We start from the raw sequence: 18,182 nt of genomic DNA, 5'->3' as shown, positions 1-18,182 counted from the left end.
ATACTTTTAATTTCAGACACAATACATGAATGGAAAACGGAAATTGACCTGTTTTTAATTATCGATCATTCATACACATTATTATACAAAGTTACGGGTAGGGAGGGGGCCGAGCCGAGGCGAGGGGACCTCCCTACGCGCTATCTTGGTGAGGTCGTAACGTCACGCTTTGATCTCGCTGCAAAGCAGAAGCAGATGTTGATGTAGTTCCAATCACTCTGCTAATCCGTCCAGCTTCATTCATATTATCCCGGTTTTCAGACGGTTTTCAGACGCGAAAAAAGTCCCACAGGGCTCTCCTAGGACCCCTGATGTTTTCACTCTACACCACATATCTTTGGAGAATATTTACAGAATAGGCACGCAGCACGCTAGGGTTCATGTGGTCAATACAGTAATTTCTCCTGTCATTAATGTAGGATATCTCTACTGTCAGAGTTGAGTTAAAGGACGTCTACATTATGTGGATTTCTTGGGTCTTTTTGGGGCGGGGGGCCCCATCAGGGCCCCATCAGAGCTAGAAGCGCCACTGTCCTGAAGATTTGTGGACTTTATTGAATAATAATCTTCCAGGGTGATCCGTGTGTTCCAGCCTTGGTTCAGAGTAAACCTGTAGACACTTACGATGAGACCAGGAAACATCTCCATCAGGTCAATGTCAGCAGCAGCCTCAGCACTGTAAACACACAAAGCAGTGGTGAATATCACTGAACACTAAATGTTATGATGAACACACTGACATCTATCTAACTGCTGCTTTATAAAGTAGTAAAACACATCACATTATTTCATTCAACGTAATTCAGCTTCATGGATCCCTTCTCTAAAACACCCTGGACAACGCTCCACACGTCCTAGACTCTTCTCCCTTCTCTAAAACATCCTGGACAACGCTCAACACATACTTATCTATCAATTGTTGCTAGCGACAGACTGACCACTATATGATGACCACATATCTTGGTCACTCGTTCTCATGTTTCTTAGTTTGTTTTTCTTGACCACAAATGATAAGAATGTAATTCAGATATAATATAGATATAAAGTTATTTAGACAGTTCATTGTTTACCTGGTAGCCTATCCTAGTTTGTTGAGGTACTACCCTGTCTCTCTGCATTCTATGTATGCGATTATTTACCTTGCTTATTTTAAGTCTCTCTGGATAAGAGCATCTGCTAAATGACTAAATTGAAAACTATAAATTGTAATCATTGACAATCTTCAATACAAGAGAACATAATTCATACAAATGTAACCAACATCTCTAGTGTTGTGTCTTAATTGTGACTATGACCTTTGTACTTTTCTTTTTGGATCGACACAAGAGAAGTGATGACACTTTAGAAAAAAAGAATATATATAATTTGACTTAAAAAATAATTTTAGCGGCTACGCTCTGTGTTTTGTTTTATTCAAATTCAAACTTACTGGTGCTGATGGAGATTGCGTATGAAGCGCAGCAGTCCAAACCCATCATCATGGTAGGGAAACTTCTTCCTCCTATTCACCATCTCCGCAAACACCTCCTGTAGCAACTGGAAAAACACACAACTTAAAGATGAAATGGACTTGTTGTCTAATGGACACATAGACACACCTGAACCCACATGATTTAGTCTAATGGACACATAGACACACCTGAACCCCACATGATTTAGTCGAATGGACACATAGACACACCTGAACCCCACATGATTTAGTCTAATGGACACAGTCATAGACACATCTGAACCCCACATGATTTAGTCTAATGGACACACAGACACACCTGAACCCCACATGATTTAGTCACCTTGTCTTTCATTGTGACTTTCCATGTGATGAACAGTCCCTCCTCAGCACACTGGTTCCATACCTCCATGAGGTTCTGGTGGTCAGGGTTGGCATAGCGCTTGTCGATTTCCTTTTCATTTGCAACCTTTTGCAGGAAATCAATTCTCCTGGAAGAATTGACAAAACAAAAAACAATAAGTTGTGAGCTCATAGATTGGCTACTTGCACTGTTGAAACCAGGGCTTAAGAGGTTAAAATGAGCTGTGGTTGTGATTAAGCCATGATATTAAGTACAGATAACATTGATTAAAGCTATTACTACTACTACTACTACTACTACTACTACTACTACTACTACTACTACTACTACTACTAATAACACTACTACTTATGTTTGTGTAATGGAAAATATTTACTTGTTTCTAGTACTTTTTGTTTGTCCAGAAGAAGGGATGAGCCAAGCATTCTTCCACAGTAGGTCTATTCTTTGGGTCTTCATTGATCATCCTCTCGATGAGATCCTTGGCAACCACATCCTGAACATGGTCCAGGTTGTACTTTCCATCCAGAATCTTGCCTTCACATCTTGTTGCTGAACCAAATGGATGGTGTCCTCCAGACAGGATGTAGTATATCAACATCCCAGCCACCTTTAGAATAAACATGAACATTTAGTGACAGTATGTGTTGTGTTCATTAATTAAATTGTTCTCATGCAGAATTTCAACAAACCTGGATGTCAGCACTTCTTTTATACGGAACATCTTCATCACCATCGTCTTCATTAATGGTCTCCTTCGCCTTCCAGCATTTTGTTCCTGCACTTCTTGTTGAATATGTTGTTTGTCCACTGGGCAACCGTCTGCTTATTCCAAAATCGGCCAATCTGGCCTTCCTTGTAACATCTGCAGGGTAAATTTGATAAATAAATATAAAATTATATATCTTTAAATGACTAAAATACATTAGGTGCTTGTTTTATTTTTCTTCTTGGAACAGACCAGTGCAAATATGTGGATGATATGACTATGGCCCAGTCGTAGAGGTCCAGGTACCCTGCCCCCTCCTACAGACACTGAATGCGCACTTGAGTCAATCAATGATTTTCCGTCTGGTGGTTATTATTTCTTTTCTGGCCATAAGTGTATTTTACACAAAAGGTGTGTTTCTGAGATGTTTCCCACTGCAAAGTACAGTCTTTCAACATTATAAAACTGTCTTTGTTTCTGTGAGAAGCGACATTGTTTTCTTTATTTTTACTACAGTTTAGACCTCGCTCGCTAGAGGACGTTTCTGTCTATGGAATAACCCAATCTGTGATTGGCTGGGGCCGATGGCATAGAGGGAAGTGTTTTCCTTCCGTAAATAGCAGATCTACAAGCTCACAATGTGTCGCACTGCTTGTAGATCGGCTATTATGGTTTGATTATTATTTACACATTGATCTCAAACTTTTACTGAAGTAATTTACTTTTGAGAACTAATAAGAGTATTTTGGGACATTTATAACTTTCACTGCACAACATTTCATGACAAATATTGTACTTTTGACTCCACTACATTTCTAGGAAGGGAAAACGCACATTATGAATAAACCACTTAAGCCTGCATACTCTTAAATGATAGTGGATTTTAGATTTGTGTTTTAGGTTATTCGATTTTTAGATAGACAACTGCAAATTTTAGATTCTGAACTTTTGATTTATAAAGACGGAAGTTCTATATTGTAATCAGCTAAATTCATTCAGTGTTTTTAATGCCACCTGTATTTTTAAACCTGTGATCATGATGAAAGCTAAATAAACATAAAACTTACCAATCAGGACATTCTGGGGCTTGATATCGCGGTGGAGAATTGGAGGATCCTGATGATGGAGTATCTTTAAACCAGTGAGAACTTGTTGTGTAATCGCCTGTTCAGAAAGACGGCCTCCAGGAAACTCAATTCCTAACTTGATGTAATCTTCCAGTGTGTATTCACATAACTGAAGCACAAGGTATCCATAGTTCTCATCCTCTATAAAGTCCATATATCGTACAATGGAAGGATCATCAAGCTCTGGAAGACGTAAAAAGTCTTTCTCGTTCTTCAGCACTTCATAGTTTTCTGGAGTCATTCTCTTCACTGCAACTTCAGTGCCGTCATGTCTTAACCCCAAGAAGACTTGAGTTCCATCACTTCCACCTGCTATGCGGAAAACATCACCTTTCCCCATCACAACATTCCCAACTTTGACAACTTTGTCATCCTCATGAGTGTTCGCAAGCTTCTCTAACTGTTGACTCCACCTTTTACTGATTCTGTTCCATTCTCGTGGTTGTTTTGATGGCTCTGTGTTGGTCGTTTCCATTTCTGAGGTTGGTATGCTGAGATGCTTTTGCAGTTTTCTAAGCTGGTCTGTCATAACTTCATCCCTCCGCACTTGTGCAGACAGAATTACAGACTCAGGCACATGATCTATTCCCTTTGATGTAAAGAGGTTAGAGGTGTGTACAAATGGAAGCAGGTTTGCCAGTGTGGCATATGTGTACCTTCTCACCACTAGGCTAAACTGTAGGCGTTTACATTTCACAAAAGGAACAATTGCTGTGCAAAGTGCGTTGATGAAGTCCTGATTCCATCCATTGTTGACTTTAGTTTTCAGTGTAATCATATAGAGTACTGACAGAACCTCTGAAAGTTTAGTGTTTGTGGAAAGGAGTTCTAGCAGTTGGGGGATCAGAGCCAGTGATGCCTCAATGGGTATCTCTTCCATTGTGCTGAAAATGACTCGTAGAACTTGAACTGCTGTATCGGGAAAATTATATATTATTTGTGGAAATCGTTTGACTAAGTTTTCAACGTAGACGTTCAGTTGGTCATTGTCCTTCAGCCACTTAATACATTTGATTATTAAGTATTCTTCTCTTGATCCTGATCCAATAAACAGAATATCAATCCCGGTCAGGTGGTTCTGGGGATTCTCCTCCAGCATGCGATTCCCAAAATGTTCAAAAACGTCTATTTTCTGGGATACAGCCAGTTGCACATCAAATAAAAGTTTTGTTTTAGAATACATTTCCCCTCCGCTATGATCTATGGCCACATAAAGCTTAAGAAATTCACTAATTTTTTTATTGTATTTACAATGTTGAAGATGATTTTTAGGGAGTGGAGTTGTTAATACACCAGCATCAATAAGGACTATCATAATATCTGGCCTGTCATTGATGACAGCAATGTGAAGTGGTGTCAACTTTGTTCTGGGATCATACAGATTTGTGTTGGCTCCTGCTTTAATTAGTCTCCTCACAAATTCAACTGGTGCTGATTCACAGGCATGATGCAGAGGATACAGGCCACCACCCCCCCAATTTGGGTCTGCACCCTCTGTCAGAAGGAAGTCACAAATGTGCATTTTGTGAAATATTACTGCAGCTGACAAGGGAGTTATGAGACCCTTCACCTCTTTGCATGGGTAAAGTTTATTCATATCTTCCACTTTAACTAAAGTCTTCAGATGGTGGAGGTCATTGTTGATAATGAGCTGTATTATAGGATGTGTTTCTTTTGGAAATTGAGCCATTTCTTTGCTTCAGAATATCTGTGGGGAGACAGAATTGTGAGGTCAATACATCTGCTCTGATATGATTTTAGATGTTTTTATTTAAACATGAGATCTGCAACCGCAGGCTGTCAAGCAGCTATAAAAGGTAGGAATGCTGGTTGTGCTTTCTGATAGCAACACCACTATGGAATGACAATCAACACCACTATGAAATGACAATCAGTGTAAAAGCCATCAATGACATTATGAAATGACAATCAGTGTAAAAAACATCAACACCACTATGAAAAAAACACCAGAACCAAGGACGGGTGAATCTAACATGGTGAAAGTGGAGTTTGAAGTTAAAATGGGTTTGTATAGGAAGGGGTAACATGAATATCAAACTGTCTGGGGGGCTGACTAAAGCCTGAATAGACAATAGAATGACAACAAAAAAAGTGAAATATCTAATATAAGTGAATATTTAAAGCAGTTTTTAAAGTACTTTTAAAGTAGTGTAAAACTCACCTGCTAGGTTTAGGAGTGTGTGTGGAAGCTAAGCTAAGCTAACGGTTACCACACCGTTAGCCTAAAGCTCCGGAGAGACTTAAAGTTTAGAAAAATCCTAAAGTTGAGCAAAAATCCCAACAGCCACCGCTGCCACCAGTGTAAGCGACGTGGGTGTGGGTGCAGAATAGACTCAGTTCAACACGGTAATAGGTTCTTCTCAATAACTTTTACTAAAGTCTCTCAGTCAAACAGTACAGTCCAACTAGCCTGGGCAGCATTCCATTTTCGGGTATATGATCCGGTCGAAAAAAAAGAAAAAGTGGCCGGATAGGCAGAACCGGAAAGACGTCTCACCCCAAAATAGGTCCGTTACCCAGGGGGCAAACCCCCCCTTTTTTTGGAAACCTGCATTTGCCCTGCCATCAAAGGTTGGCCACCAGAAATAATATCTATGACCCTCTAGGATCACAACCTATATGGACAACCCGGTCAATTTTTTGCTGGAAATCCAATATGGCCGCCTCAATATTGGCCCCTATCAGAAAATAGCTTTGGCGATAACTTTTGAACCAGATGGGCTAGAAATGCAAACTTGGTGTCTATTTCATGGTTTCAGAGCATGAGAAACTCAATGGAATACTTATCTTTATGATTAGGTGTGTCTGGACCTTTACTTTGCATATTTCCAAGATGGACGCCACCAAATGAGTTTTACTATGACTTTTACAGTGACAGCTAACTGTTATGGCAAAAAGTCTGCTTTTAAGCAATATGAACACATTTGGTCAGTTTGAGCTTTAATTTCTATGTTGTCAATATGGCTGCAGTCATAAATAATGTATGGTATTACATTTTTGCTCAGATTCTATCTATAGTTGTGGGGATGATTGCAGAGAAAAATCTGAGAAAAAGCCCACAATTTATCTTATGTATCATTTTAATAAACTAACTACAATATAAACAGACACATGCACACTCCAAGACTTGCCAAAAACGTCAACTTTAGGGCTATACAAATTAACATAGTGGTATGCATTCAAGTAACATAACAAAATATAGACTACTTAGTGACAAACAGAGTAAAAGCGGAGTTGAGGTTGCCTACAAAAGGTTCATTTTGACCTCTATGGTGCTGTCTTGCCTGCATCTAGAGCCAATGATACTATGGTACAATGCTATTCACTGTCACTGTTGTCACGTGTTGCACTGATCCTGCTGCATCGTGTCTCCAGTCCCTGGCAACGGCATCCTAAGTAGCATGGAATTTCCAACCAACTGCAGTCCTCTGGGCAACCTTCCTGGAAATGTTAGATATTCTCCAAAGGTTTATCTACTACGATCGGGAAGGTGACTGGACAGGACATCTCTGTGAATCAGCAAGAATGATACCCTACCTCACTGCAGCAGGCCACTACAAGTACGGGCAGCAATCTTTACCTCTGTTTTTGGCTGAGATGAAGAAACTATCAGAAACGGCCTCAGAGGTACATGAAGCACTGATGGCAGGTGTATTTGTTGGCAGACGAGCAGATGGCAGCCACAACAGTGTTGCTCTTGACATGCTACTGGAGCAGACCTATAATGCTGATGCCAAGGAAGCAAGCGGTCTGGATGGCATTACACTCAGCCCTGCTGCCCGGACAAAATGGGTCTACACAAAACCACTCACTGCAGCTGTCTCTGCAGAGCTCAAGTCTATGCTCCACCTCCACTCCTCCAACCCACACCATGAGTCTGGTCAGAGTCGTGTAACCCGGGATGCAGAGATGGTAGTCAAGGTCATGGCAGCAGTGGAGACTAACCCATTTACAGTGAGAACATCATCCATGATCAACATATCTACAGGACAGTGTGCTGATTCCACAGTCAAGGACGACTTGATGAGTGTGAAAGAACTGGGTCTGAAGGCACTGTGTGAATCACTGTCCAGTAATCAGAAGAAGACAAGCATAATGAAGCTTAACACTTTCCACACTCAAAACACAAAATCCAAAAAATCGAAGGGGAAAACCTCAGCACCTGGCAAGAGCAATGAAATTACTGCCCTCCTGCGCATGAGCCAAATCATAGCCAGTGATGGAGAACTCAACCTTGTTGACTTTATAGGCAACCAGGAGTGCAGTGACTTCCCCCCTTCCCTCTTTCAGGAAGATGGCAGGATGAGAACAGGTACCAAGGCAAGCCTTGTGAAGGTCCTGAAAGAGGAGACCAAAGTTGCATGCATCCCTGACCTGCCTACAGAGGACAGAAAAACAGCAGTAGTTATTGGTCCCATGTATGCCATACGCCATTGGTCGTTCCTGAAAGGTGAAGCATTTGGAACAATCGCTGAACGATACCAACGTCTGCTGTTGAATGATGTGCCTGCTGGCACAGAGATCATTCACTTCTGTTGTGACCGGTACAGTGGACCTAGTCTTAAGACAGCTGAGCAAGAACACAGATATGCTCGACCAAAACCTTCCAAAGAATATGAAGTCAGTATGCATTGCACAGCTCCAGATCCTCGGGAGTTTTTTGCTGTGTCAGCTAACAAGGCAAACCTATTGAGTTTCCTCTGTGACGAATGGTGTGAAAATGAGAAACTTAAGTCGGCCCTTGGTCCAACACATCTTTACCTGGGTGGGGGGTTTAAAGAAGAGACAATGAGTGTGGTGATCAAGGAGGGGTCTATTGAAGATGTCCCTGCACTAGAATCCACACAACAGGAGGCTGATACAAGAATAATACTCCACACCCTGTACAGTGTCCAGAATGACAAAGTTGACAGAGTTGTCATCCATGCCAATGACACAGACATCATCATCATGTGCCTTTACTATGAAGCAACCCATCTCAGATGCCTTCCAGAGCTGTGGGTGAGAACAGAGCAAAATTCATACCTTCCTATCCATCAAATGGTATCAGCACTGGGGCTCGCACAGTGTCGTGCCGTGCCCTTTATCCATAGTTTAAGTGGCAGAGATACCACCAGCTATCCCTTCTTCACTGGGAAGAATGCATGGTTCAAGGCCAGCATGTGTCTGGATCTCCCTGCACTTGAGGAGTTTGGTGAAAACTCTTCTGATTCCTTCTCAGATGATGTCATCAATCAGGCACGAGACCTCACAATTGCTGTATATACATCCAAAGCGGACCACCCGGAGGATTTTGACCTGAGTAAGCTTAGAGTGTACAAGTTCCTCAATAATAGATCAACCCTCTTAAAGCTGCTGCCCCCGACAGAGAATGCCTTTGACCTGCACCTGAGAAGAGCTGCTCTAGCAACCATAATAGATAAATGTGCACACATCGCCAAGCCGAATATTCCCTCTTTCGCAGAGTATGGATGGTCTCTCAGTGCTAGCAATGCAGTCCCCCTTGCATCTACATGCAGCTGTATCAAAGGCGGCCAGAAAAACTGTTCCTGTGCAAAGAAGGCAATTCCATGCTACTTAGGATGCCGTTGCAAGGGACTGGAGACACGATGCAGCAGGATCAGTGCAACACGTGACAACAGTGACAGTGAATAGCATTGTGTACCATAGTATCATTGGCTTTAGAAGCAGGCAAGACAGCACCATAGAGGTCAAAATGAACCTTTTGTAGGCAACCTCAACTCCGCTTTTACTCTGTTTGTCACCGAGTAGTCTATATTTTGTTATGTTACTTGAATGCATACCACTATGTTAATTTGTATAGCCCTAAAGTTGAAGTTTTTGGCAAGTCTTGGAGTGTGCATGTGTCTGTTTATATTGTAGTTAGTTTATTAAAATGATACATATGATACATTGTGGGCTTTTTCTCAGATTTTTCTCTGCAATCATCCCCACAACTATAGATAGAATCTGAGCAAAAATGTAATACCATACATTATTTATGACTGCAGCCATATTGACAACATAGAAATGAAAGCTCAAACTGACCAAATGTGTTCATATTGCTTAAAAAGCAGACTTTTTGCCATAACAGTTAGCTGTCACTGTAAAAGTCATAGTAAAACTCATTTTCGGGTGGCGTCCATCTTGGAAATATGCAAAGTAAAGGTCCAGACACACCTAATCATAAAGATAAGTATTCCATTGAGTTTCTCATGCTCTGAAACCATGAAATAGACACCAAGTTTGCATTTCTAGCCCATCTGGTTCAAAAGTTATCGCCAAAGCTATTTTCTGATAGGGGCCAATATTGAGGCGGCCATATTGGATTTCCAGCAAAAAATTGACCGGGTTGTCCATATAGGTTGTGATCCTACTGGGTCATAGATATTATTTCTGGTGGCCAACCTTTGATGGCAGGGCAAATGCAGCACACCCCCCTTTGCCCCCTGGGTACGTGCTAATAATACGGCATTGTTTAGCTTATTTTTTAAATGTAAATGTGCGTGCACTATCCGGAGACTATTTAGCGTCGGTATTATCCCACGGGGAAATTCTATTCCATTTAAACCGCAAAACCGGATAGGCAGAACCGGAAAGAGGATTCTTTTTTCTTTCTTTTTTTCAGTAGGCGTGGTCTAGACCGGATCATATGTTGTCTTCTGGAACGCAGACCAGGCTTTCCTCCGAGGTGGAAAGACTGGTGATGCGAGGTTACAGTCCACGTATAGACATTGTATGAATGGCATTTCCCGGTCTCGCTCTCGCTCGCCCGCTCGCTCTCTCTCTCTCTCTCTCTCTCTCTCTCTCTCTCTCTCTCTCTCTCTCTCTTCTTCTAAGTAAAAGTACCAATACTGCAATATAGAAATACTCTGTTACAAGTAGCCTAAAAGTCCAGAATTAAAAAAGTACAAAAGTTTTGGCATCAAAATATACTTAAAGTATCAAAAGTAAAAGTACTAAAATATTTGAAAATAGCAGATCTACAAGCTCACAACCTGTCGCGCGCGATGTGACGCGTTGCGAGCTTGTAGAATTTCTATTTTCAAATAGCCTATGTATGAAATAGGGCTAAAGTGGTTAATGTATGTTTTATAATGTAATAATTTATATCTGCAAAGTAACTAAAGTTTTCAAATAATTGTAGTGGAATAAAAGTACAATATTTGCTTCTGAGATGTAGTGGAATAGAAGTAGAAGTATTGTAAATTGGAAATACTCAAGTAAAGTACAAATAACTCAAATGTTTACTTAAGTACAGTAGTACAGTCTTCCTGTGGGAGGGGTTTCCAGTCACAGCAATCAGCAGTCACTGACAGACACCCCCTAGTAGAAAACAGTGTCAGGGCTGCAGTAGTGGCAGGTCTGCGCCAAACAATCCCTTGCTTCTGGGGGGTCCCTGGAACAACACATTTTTGGTCGGCAGCCAAACACATATCATTTTGGGGGTCCTTGACATGAAAACGTTTGAGAACCACTGATATTATAGCAACATACGTTTTTTTTTAAATCTGTTAGGATTTAGAAGACAGACATTTGTAGAATTTGCCAAATTGCACACATTTTCACGTCTTTTCAAAAATAGCAGATCTACAAGCTTGATTATCCGCTATTTTTGAATAGCCAAAGAAATCTAAAATGACAAATGCGTTCCTGGTCCCAACCCATTAAGACCTGAGGCCCGATTCTACAAATATCTTCTAAATCCTAAACAGTTTTCTGAAACACTTACGTTGCTATATTATCAGTGGTTCTCAAACCTTTTTATGTCAAGGACCCCCAAAATGATATGTATTTGGCCACGGACCCCCCCCCCCCCCCCCCCATCCAAAATGTTTTGTTCCAGGGACCCCCAGGGACCCCCACTACAGTGAATATGTGAATGGACAGTCTATCAACTTAAATATTTTAGTGAATATTAAGTCTTTCATCAGTAGGCTACATCCGAGTACGGTTCTCAAACCTTTTCTTTTCAATGCCCCCAATAACACAGAGTGTACAAAAGGGTCCATTTATTGGTTACATTCGTACACTCTCCATTTGGAACCCCATGGAACCCTGAGGGTCCCCTGGACCCCACTTTGAGAACCATTGTATATTGCAATAGTTACAATATGTATGGTTGGTGAAAATCACTGTCCCCAACAGCTTTAACCGATTAAAACTAGGAAAGCATCTGTGACATTTAAGTAGTCAAAATAGTGTCACAATCATTTTACCCACTTTAACCATTATGTTATACTTTGGCCATTCAAAAATAGCAGATATACCAGCTCACATCGTGTCACTTCGTGCCGCGCAATGAGCTTGTAGATCTGCTATTTTTGAAAAATCATGAAAGTTTGTGCAAATCTTTGAATATATATTTATTTTCAAAGCAAACATTTTTAACTCAAATCTTTGCTTCTGGGGGTCCCTGGAACAAAACTATTTCGAGATGGGGGTCCACAGCCAAATACATATAACTTTGGGGGTCCTTGACATGAAAAAGTTTGAGCACCACTGAAATAGCAACACAAGTTTTTCAGAAAACTGTTAGGATTTAGAAGACATTTTGTAGAATAGGCCTCAGGCCTTAAGGAAAAAAGACAAAAAGAAAACAACACCAACATGCTGTGAAAAAAGACTTTATTCAGTTAAAGACAATTGTGTCTGTCTGGAACGTTGTGTTGATTTGTTGGCCAACGTTCTACCGGGTGTGAAATATTGGGCCACCATCAGTCAGGATTTATATAAAGACAGCTCTGTGTTTATTGCATTATGATTTGGAGGGTGAGGATTGCTTATTTGTTTATTAATTTTTCATGTTTTTACTATGAAACTCTGAATCACACTAAGGGTAACGGAATGCCATCTGACAAAATTATTGATCTATTACAGTGGTTATCAAACTTTTGAATTTCAAGGTCTCTCTTTAACTCTGACAGTATACGGTATCCGGAAGACTTCTTGTATTTGTATTGCTGAGGATAAGGTTAGAAATAAGTTTAAGGTTAGGCATAGTTTTACTGAGGTTACGTTTAGGAATAAGTTTAGGTTTTGGCAGCGTTTTACTGAGGTTATGTTTAGGAATAGGCCTACCAGGTGAATACCGCCAAATTTGCCCCAGGGCAACTGTGTTTTGTGCGAGTTACAGACTTCTAAAGGTCAATTTAGAACCCCCTCAAGGAACCCTGAGAGACCCTGGACCCCACTTTGAGAACCACTGTTCTATTATAATTACATTCAAAAATATTTATGTGAGTGTGAATGAATGAGGAGTTAAATGTACAAAATCATTGTGACAATATAAGGGTCCATTTGGGTCAAATGTTACACACTCAAGAGTCAAATTAACACTGAGGACATGTAGTATTTGAGCTACAATGTTAAATATTGGCAGAAGAAAAACAAAGAGCAATACAAAATACACTTATGACTAGTGAACGACTACTGAGCAGTGCTTGAGAAACATAAGCCTAGTATACCTTCATGGGCTATATTTTATCTGAGGTAAATATGGCCGCCTACACAGTCATTTATTATCCATTTGTACTCTGTGACTGCACAAATGTACAAATAACTGTACATTTGTACAGTCTCAGAGTTAAAGTAACAGAGAGGGTTTTACTGTGTAAAGATACCTTAACACAAACTGTTTCAAGAGTGGGTACAAATGGAACGAATATGGTCAATGATGGTGTTTCCATCATAATCACTGATAAGCACTCCAAATATTCCATGGCAGGTTCTCTATTCTGAGTTCACACATCCACTATAAGCACGATGATAGTCTCACGTAGACAGACAATTGGAGATCTCCGTCTACGACACGTCTGGTGACATCCAGTGGTGTAAAGTAACTAAGTAAATGTTCTTAAGTAAACATTTTAAGTACTTTTACTTTTCTGGCCTGTTTCCAAATTTCAATACTTTCACTTCTACTCCACTACATCTCAGAGGCAAATATTGTACTTTTACTCCACTACAATTATTTGAAAACTTTAGTTACTAGTTACTTTGTAGATTTAGATTATTATTACAAAACATACATTTGCCACTTCAGCCTTATAAACTGGCTATTTGAAAATAGCCGATCTACAAGTAGATCGGCTATTTTCAAAAGATTTGTATTTGAAAACTTGTGAAATGGGACATTCTGCAGAATGAGTACTGTCTACTTTTGGTACTTTAAGTACATTTTGATACCAATACTTTTGTACTTTGTCTTTTACTCAAGTACATTTTTTATTCCAGACTTTTAATTGTAATAAGTATTTCTACATTGCAGTATTGATACTTTTACTTAAGTACAAAATGTGAGTACTTTTTACACCACTGGTGACATCTAAATTCAATGTAGTTGTAGAGAAAGTCAGCTAACAAACCTACACCCACTGCATTGGAAACCTATCAGGTCCAGTGGCGTGCACAGACATTTTGAGGGGCAGGTGCTCAAGTAAATTATACTTTTTTTTGTTTACTTGGTCTGCTCTTTTTTCCCTCTACACCTATACCTCTTTGCCAAAAATAGCAGATCTACAAGCTCACAACGCCTCGCTGCGAGGCGTTGTGAGCTTGTAGATCTGCTATTTTTGGCTAAAGTTCTCCTCAGAAAAGGGATGCTAGGTTTCGAGTGGTTATGGTAAAAAGAAAAATCATATCACATAAAGATTTGGCGGACCCCCTGTAGTAACTCTGAGGACCCCTTAGGGGTCCCGGACCCCCTATTGAAGACCCCTGCTGTAAACTGACAACACTTCTGGTCAAGAGGGCAAAGGGCAGGTGCTCTAGCACCACCTAGAGTCTATCTGTGCACGTCCCTGATCAGGTCATCGCCCGCATATGAAGGACTGCCCTAAAGTCTTTGCAACGGTTCTCAGGATTGTTTCCACACAGTTTTAGCCACTACATTGAATTTATACAGGAGGATGTCACCATACGTATCAGTATTTGAGAATGCTCAATGGTTTTATACCAAGTTACCAGTGGTGGAAAGTAAGCGACGCGTAAGCGACGCGTTGTGAGCTTGTAGATCTGCTATTTTCAAATATTTAGTACTTTTACTTTTGGTACTTTAAGTACATTTTGATGCCAATACCTTTGTACTTTTACTCAAGTAAATTTAGAATTTTGGACTTTTACTTGAAACAGAGTATTTTTATATTGCAGTATTGATACTTTTACTTAAGTAAAGAATTGAAGTACTTTTTCCACCACTGCAAGTTACCGTGTTTACATGTAGGCCTACATAACTATTTCTAACAGTTATCACAAAGTTAAAATGTGACTTAGCTCTGTTTACATTTTTCTTTATTCCCTTTTAATTGTACGTACTTTTTTCCCCACATTTGCTTTGGCTGTTTTCTCATGCCGATAAAGCCTGTTTGAGCATATGTAGCCAGCAGATGGCATCATTGTACTAATGTGGGGCAAGTATGTGGCATGGCCATTCTATCAGTCAAATTATCATTCTGGTTCTAATCCAGTGGTTCTCAAACTTTTTTGTATTTTGTGTGTCTTTTTTTTAAGTTACAGACCTTGTAAGGGTCCATTTAGAACCCACTCAGTGAACCCTGAGGGTCCCTGAACCCCACTTTGAGAACCGCTGTTCCTCTAATCTATTGTTAATTATAAGATCTTGGGTCTCAGGCCTACATTGACTTTATACAGGAGTGTGTCACCGTGTGTCACTGATCGTTTGGCTACGCGAGACTAGCAAAAATGATGATGCATGTGTATTCATTTTAATAAAAAATGGTAAAAAAAAAAGACACCACCACAAAAATATATTTTGCTTTCATATATATATATATATGTATATATATACAGTATATGTATATACATTTCTACTTTACTCCTAAGAACTATATAGACATCTCAAGTACAGACGGATGGAGACAACAGAGGCATTTTAGTGGCTAACCTTGAGATCGTTTGACATTAAGGCAGGACACCTCGACACTGTACAGGACACACTTCACACACGCACATTCTACAGCTCCACAGAAGCTTATTACATCAGAGGTGGTCTGGTTTCTTATAGGCCATTCATCAATTCCTATTTGGAATCAATATTTTCTTTTTTTCCTGGACACACATTAGGTAGATTCTGGCTCAGACTGAGGTGTATGGTTCTTTTCATCCATGATCGACCATATTCACACAGCCGGGCCATTTTCGGGCCATTTTCCACTCTTTGGCGGGATTCAATTCTCCTGATTGGATAAAATTGGTATCCTGACCTGAAAATGTGTTTTCTGTTGACTAAATGACTGGAGAGATGGCGGGAGGCCCAAAAAACTCAGAGCTGCGAGTCGCTCTGGATAAAAGTAACCTGCTAAATGTCTAAATTGTAAATCGTAACCGAGTATGATTGTAGGAGAAAAATGTCTGCCGTGTGAATATGGTCAGTGAATGATATAGTCCAGTGGTTCTCAACCTGGGGGTCGGGACCCCCAGAGGGGTCCCCACATGATTTTGGGGGGGTCCCGAGATGACAGTGAGTGACAATTTAAGGCAATACCAAAAACATATCTTTTTTTTAAAGACCAAAAACTGGTCAGACATTGGCCAAATTGTCAAATGATATAAGCTTGTAGATCGGCTATTTTCACAATATTTATCTGTGGAACCGAGTCAAACTAAATGTAATGCCTACAGTATGATTATTTTTGGGGGGGTCGCGGCCTGAAAAGGTTGAGAACCACTGATATAGTCGACGGATGATCCCCCTAGTTATATTTACACGCTGTTTGCACGACGTCAGCACTGTGTGTGAGAGCAGGATGAATAGAGGTACAGTAAGATGAAACTGTCAATGAGAAGGACGCCATAGAAACAGCGCTGGGTGTGCAGGCTACGAGCCCTCTGGAAGCGCGTCAGCAACACGGCCAGCAGCAGGAAGAACGTGGCTATGTTCAGGATGAGGAACAGTCTGATGTAGGAGGCGGTGCTCGACGGACCCTCGCTCCCGGCCGTGGCCACCATGTGGACCTCCTTGAACTTGCGGCCCTTGACGAAGCCCCCCTTTCTGTTTTTCCCGCGGCCGTCGGCGTAATCCAAAAACGCCCGGGAGTCTCCGTCCGCGCCCCCCTCCTCCGGGTTCTCGTCGTAAACGCGCTTCGTAGTCCTCTTTCTCTCCTTCTTCTCGCTCTCCTCGATCTGTGCAAAAATGTCGGGCATGCTCTCCGAGAGCTTCTCCCCGAGGTTCACCTTCTTGCCCCCTTTGCCCTTGCCCTGCTTCTTCATGGTGAACATCTTCTCGATGATCTCCTCTGTCTTCCTCTTGTCCGAGAACTGGAGCAGGCGCTCCGCGGTCTTGCGGAAGCTGGCCGAGTTGAGCACCCGGCCCAGGATGTGTCTCTCCATCTGCTGGAAGACGGGCTTGGCGTGCCCGAGGTTGTCCTCCACCACGTTGACGTATTCCTCCACCTCGTCGGGGGAGCCGTCCGCCACGCCGGCCCCGGGTTTCTCGAACACGATCTTCTTCTGGTCCACCAGGACCATGGCGAACAGGGGCTTGCTGGGGACCTCGCCGGTCAGCAGGTAGATGGTGTAGGTGTGGTCCTTGGTGGCCAGGTAGATGTCCACTCTCTGGTTGTCGCCGCGCAGGCTGAAGCTCTGCACGTCCACCCCTGGCCCGAAAAAGATGTACGCCGCCCTGGTGTGGGGAAACCTTAGTGGCATAGTCACGTTCACAAAGTTGGAGCCATTGTACGGGTACCCGCGGGGGTAGTTCCAGTACCCCAGCGCTCCTTTGTCGCTGAAGCCTGTGTCGTCCATCCAGAACATTTTGTAAGAGTCTTTGCCGTGCAAGACGAACGCCCCGTGCACGCCGTCTACCTTGGCGTCCTGAAACGGCAACTCTGTGTTGTGAAAAAAGGCACTCATGGCCCTGGTGGGGCTGTCTGCGTCTAGATGTATGTGGTCGACTAGCAGCAGCAGCTGAGGGTGGAGGAGCAGAAGGTTCCTCTGGAAGCTCTTAATCTTCAGGTCAGGACTGTAAGCGGCCTGTCCCTCCCCTCGCACAAACACCATCCCCTGTCTCTCCATGGCGGCCTCCACCCGGCCCTGGGTGTCGGCCGCCAGGCCCACCTTGTACTTGAGCCACTTGGAATCGCAGGCCTCCGTGACCTGGCCGGCCCAGGGCCTAAAGCAGCTTCCAGAGGCGGCCGGGCCAAACAACACGCCATTGTTCAGGAAAGTGTATTTGGGTCCATAGAGCGCCTCCGTGATGAAAGGTACACCGTTGGGTGCAAAAGTGAAAGTGTTCTGGTCCGGGTGCTCGTGGCCAGCATTGAAGTTTCTCCATCCTTTGATCCAGTCTTTGTACTTGTTCCGATGGACGATGTCGAAAATGGCGCGTCCTCCGAGCTTCCCCGACTTGAAGGAGAGGAAGGAGTGGTTGGTGTCGGCGGGTAAAGCACTCCCATAGGTGACCACTCCCCAGTCTTCAAAGTGGTGGAGTCGAGATGTTCCAAAATCCGGGGGAGGCTTCGAGATCAGGCCTGGATCATACCTACAGAAAAT

General features: G+C 42.0%; 2 protein-coding genes and 1 long non-coding RNA gene across 4 annotated transcripts in view; 1 reads left to right on the top strand and 2 right to left on the bottom strand.

The window, feature by feature from the left end:
* Positions 1–30: 30 nt before the first annotated feature.
* LOC311063445 (serine/threonine-protein kinase/endoribonuclease IRE1-like) lies at positions 31–6,071 on the bottom strand. Of its 2 annotated transcripts, none has more exons than XM_084082908.1 (7): positions 5,833–6,071; positions 3,591–5,358; positions 2,507–2,679; positions 2,204–2,424; positions 1,794–1,941; positions 1,430–1,536; positions 31–676 (listed from the first exon to the last, which is right to left on the bottom strand). In XM_084082908.1, the coding sequence occupies exons 2-7, from the start codon at positions 5,338–5,340 to the stop codon at positions 460–462; spliced, it is 2,616 nt and encodes an 871-aa protein (XP_083939034.1). In that variant the 5' UTR covers positions 5,341–5,358; positions 5,833–6,071; the 3' UTR covers positions 31–459. The 2 variants fall into 2 exon arrangements, with proteins under 2 accessions (XP_083939034.1, XP_083939035.1); XM_084082909.1 differs by having other exon boundaries at positions 3,591–4,562.
* Positions 6,072–12,192: 6,121 nt separating this feature from the next.
* On the top strand, positions 12,193–16,182 carry LOC311063660. The gene is made up of 3 exons (XR_014602627.1): positions 12,193–14,067; positions 14,482–14,619; positions 14,856–16,182. It is a non-coding gene; the product is annotated as an uncharacterized lncRNA (long non-coding RNA).
* Positions 15,376–18,182, bottom strand: part of dse (dermatan sulfate epimerase) — a 34,395-nt gene continuing 31,588 nt past the window's right edge. Inside the window, exon 6 of the mRNA XM_084083184.1 lies at positions 15,376–18,171. Coding sequence (XP_083939310.1) covers positions 16,416–18,171 — 1,756 coding nt within the window. The 3' untranslated portion in view covers positions 15,376–16,415. The remainder of the gene's footprint in view (positions 18,172–18,182) is intronic.

Source organism: Gymnoscopelus microlampas, assembly GCF_963454915.1.
Source record: "Gymnoscopelus microlampas genome assembly, chromosome: 16".
In the NCBI taxonomy this organism is placed as follows: domain Eukaryota; kingdom Metazoa; phylum Chordata; class Actinopteri; order Myctophiformes; family Myctophidae; genus Gymnoscopelus; species Gymnoscopelus microlampas.
This window is presented reverse-complemented; position numbering and strand designations above follow the sequence as displayed.